This window comes from Eucalyptus grandis, chromosome 3, assembly GCF_016545825.1.
Source record: "Eucalyptus grandis isolate ANBG69807.140 chromosome 3, ASM1654582v1, whole genome shotgun sequence".
Lineage (NCBI taxonomy): Eukaryota > Viridiplantae > Streptophyta > Magnoliopsida > Myrtales > Myrtaceae > Eucalyptus > Eucalyptus grandis.
This window is the reverse complement of record NC_052614.1, coordinates 49655686-49659591: the sequence shown is the minus strand read 5'-3', so window position 1 is coordinate 49659591 and position 3906 is coordinate 49655686. Positions and strand designations below refer to the sequence as shown.

Genomic DNA, 3906 nt, shown 5'->3' with positions numbered 1-3906 from the left:
ATGTTACTCATCCAAAAAATATTTTACACTCAGATAAGATGTGGAGTGCATGCAACCATTATGTCAATTCTATAAGGTATTGATAGAAAGAATTAAAATATATTTTTTGCTTCTATCATCGCCTCATTCATCATGCAGGAGGTATTGATAGAAAAAAGTATAAAGAGTAAGGTGTATTATACCTTCATTTGGCTCCAACCACCCCAGTCATCTTTAACATTGCTACCCGAAAGGTTGAGCACGACTAAATTACTAAAGTGAAAGTTACTCGCCCGGAAAGTTGTTTGCCATGTCCGCCAAGAAAGCCATCTTAGCTCCGTAAGAAGATTTTCAAAGTCGCCTGAAAAATCAGAGCCCTTCATGCAAAGGAACTTTAAATTTGGTAGAGCAGCTAATTCATCGGGTGCAAGGTCATATCTCGCAGCCATCAGATGTCAGATCAAGTGCTTTTACATCTTCATTTGTCTGCCAATAGAGACTCAAGATTAATCGATAGCACAATAACACTATCGCAGAGCTATAAATAAAGGAATCAAATGAACACTGCTAAACAATTTCTCCCAGCAAGCAGACTCGTTTGCTATCGTTCACAAGAGAGAAGTGCCAAAAAAGTCCTAAACCTTTTGTCTTTGTGTCGATTTAGTCATAAACTTTTTTTTGATACCGATTTAGTTCTAAACATTTTTACATTGTGCTAATTCAATCATTTCAGCCAATTTTGGCCGGATTTTGCTATTTGTACACCGGCCGGCTAACGTGGTTCGATTAACACTTGACATGGACAACTTTTAATAATATTTTAATCTTTTTTTTTCTTTTTCTTTTTTTTTTTTCTTTTTTTTTTTTTTTTTTCTTCCTCCGCCGATTCTTTGGAGCTTGACGACCGGCCAAAGGCGACGGTCGACGAGGTCAAGGTCAACCTCACCGGCCACCTTGCCAGTGGCCACGAGGGCGGTGAGGGCCGACAAGGCTCAACCTCGCCGGATCCGGCGGGCGAGCCTCGCCCACCCGGCGTGAGGCTGCCCTCGCCGGATGCCGGCAGGGTTGAGCCTTGCCCATGGCCGGCGAGGGCAAGGGCGAGGAGCTTGCTGTAGTTGCGCCATCCCACCGCTCGCACGCCTGTCCACACGTCTTCGCCTCTCGCGCTCATCACCCGCACCTTGCTCGCTGTTCGCGAAGCTAATCCAGCCACCTACCGTCGCTGTCGAGCTGGCCTCACACCGAGCTGGTGAGGCTCGCCCTCGCCAGCCATGGGCGAGGCTCGACCCTCACCAGATCCGACGAGGACGAGCCTCGCCGCCTAGTGCGAGGCCGCCCTCGTGGCCACCTTGCGAGGTGGCCGGCGAGATCGAGGTTGACCTCGCCGGTCGTCACCTCTAGCCGGTAGCCGAGCTCCGGTGACCGGCTGGAGGAAGAAAAAAGAAAAACAGAAAAACAGAAAAATTTAAATTTAAAAATATTAAAATATTATTAAAAGTTGTCTACGTCGGCTGCCGTCAGGCCACATCAGCCGGCCGTCGTCCAGTCAGCAAAATCTGGTTAAAATTGGCTGGAAAGAATTGAATTGGCACAACGTAAAAAGGTTTAGGACTAAATCGGCACAAAAAAAAAGTTTAGAACTAAATTGGCACAAAAACAAAAAGTTTAGAACTTTTTGGCACTTTTCCCATCAATCACAACTTTCATGAAAATTTTCAGCTTCCATTTGAAGATATCTTAAAAATCATTTCACATTTCCCATTTTCTACTTTCAAGAGATATAATTAGCATATCAATTCCAATCTTCATTTTGTTATGTTCTCTCTATAATTGTGTTTGAATGTTTTTTTTTTTTTTAAATTCTTCATCCAACAAGGTTTCTTCTGACTTTTGTTGTTTCAGAATTTCCAGAAAACAAAGCTAACTAATGGGCAATCTATCTGGTATCTGTCCACCAAAACACAAGACTTGTGACCCAAACGTTTGAGAGAGAGCTATCTCACTCACAAGACAAATGGAAAGTTAAAGCTGCCCATAAAATAATAGAAAAAATTCAATAAGTTTCTCCTTCCAAATAAAAGATTGTGACATACTCCTCCAATTTACCTCTTTTCTCTTCAGTAGTTTTATAGCATCCTCATGAATCCAAACCCTAGTAAATCTGTGAGGATATCCTTCAAGGATAATGTGCCTTCCCAGATCTCGAACTTGGTCATGCATCCAAAATTTATCATCGTTATCAATTTTTATCAAGGACCGTTGGCAGAGGACAGCAATTGCACTGAAAGGATAGTATTTACAGTCATCCCACATTATAATTGGATATGTTCTGACCTCGTTGGTGAAAAAGCAAGCAATATCCAAAAATATTTCTTTTTGCTTAGTCTCCAATTGTTCATAACTTATCATTAATGCATCTCGGACATCCTTAAAAGGAGCTTCATGTAACTGCTTTAGTGTGTCTTCCCATAACTTTCTTTTGTCCAAATGTTGCTCCAGGGCAAAGCCGTTGCAAAAAAGAAATGAACCTATCACCTCGAGGGCCAAAGGAAGCCCAGCCACTTTACGAACAATACTTGTTGAAAGAGAGAGATAATCTTCCACAAGAGTGTCACTTCTAAAGGCATGCTTATAAAACAATTGAAGCGCTCGATCAAATTGCATTTCATGAACTTCATAAGCCAAAATCCCTTTGGGTTGATTTAGGGCCTCGTTACTAGATGAATCCACTTGAGTCATCAAGATATTTTTGTCCCTTGTTGTGATAATGATCCTGCTACCAAAACCAAACCAATCAGATTTTCCAGCTAGCTTTACGAGTTGCTCTTTCTTGTCAAGATCATCAAGAACAATGAGGACTTTTTTATCAGAACATACTCTTTTGATCAAATTCATCCCATCTCCAATGTCTTTAATTTGGTAAGTACTCTTAAAATGATCAACACTTGATAATAACTTTTTCTGCAAGTTTATAAGACCGTGTTGTGATGATTCTCGAACGTCATTGAGGAAACAGACACTTTGAAAGTGAGAAGATAATTTGTTGAACACAACCTTCGCAAGTGTTGTTTTACCGATACCACCTATTCCATGAATTCCAACGAAATGTATGCCACCAAAGTCAAGATCCAACTTTTCTATTACGGCTTTTATCTGAGGATGATCTTCAACCAAATGTTCAGGCACAGCCACATTTTTTGCACTAAGCTTATGCAAAACCTCTTCAACAACCAATTCAATTAGTTCGCCATAGCTGTAATAAAGCAGAAAGAATTTGTTTGAGTCAAAGACAAGAAAGAAAAGGGGACGAATAATGTCTTCTGCCTTGCGATTATATGTTTAAATAAGTAAATCAGTTGATACGTGCACAGAAATTTCATGGAATTATGTCACTCATCAGTTTGACGAATGTGAGATGCTGTAACAATGCATGAGTCCATACGAAGGAGATATTCATGATGGAAGTAACAAAAAAATATTCATAAAACTGGACAAGGTAATTGTTACTAATGCTTGACTCGACTAACTAAAGTAAATGCAGTGACATAAAATCCAAAAAGGATTGAGACATGGTAGTGGCTATTAGAGGTTGAATCACATAAAACAAAGATAAATCCGGTGCTTCAGACAATAGACATAATCAAGAAGTAGAGTCCATTATCGATACTTAATTGCTATGTCAGTAACAAACAGTAACAAGATATCATCTCTTCTTTCACTGTTCTTTCTCAAAGTTAGCAGGGGAAAGAATCTAGTCTTTTGTGAATATTCACAAGCTGAACATCATCCTATTTTTATTGGGCATTGAACATAACTCAGCAAACATATTGGAGCTGTGAGTTTACGTGGGCAGTACAAGAGATGATAAACAGAAGCTCAAAGGCTGTTACTTGTGAAGTTGGCTTCAAATGCAACTATTTACTCCAT

General features: G+C 40.1%; 1 protein-coding gene across 1 annotated transcript; it reads right to left on the bottom strand.

The window, feature by feature from the left end:
- Nucleotides 1–411: 411 nt before the first annotated feature.
- On the bottom strand, nt 412–3906 carry LOC108957039 (TMV resistance protein N-like). Its single transcript, XM_039309734.1, has 3 exons — nt 3902–3906; nt 2086–3232; nt 412–465 (listed from the first exon to the last, which is right to left on the bottom strand). Exons 1-3 carry the CDS (start codon nt 3904–3906, stop codon nt 412–414), a joined length of 1206 nt encoding a protein of 401 aa, XP_039165668.1.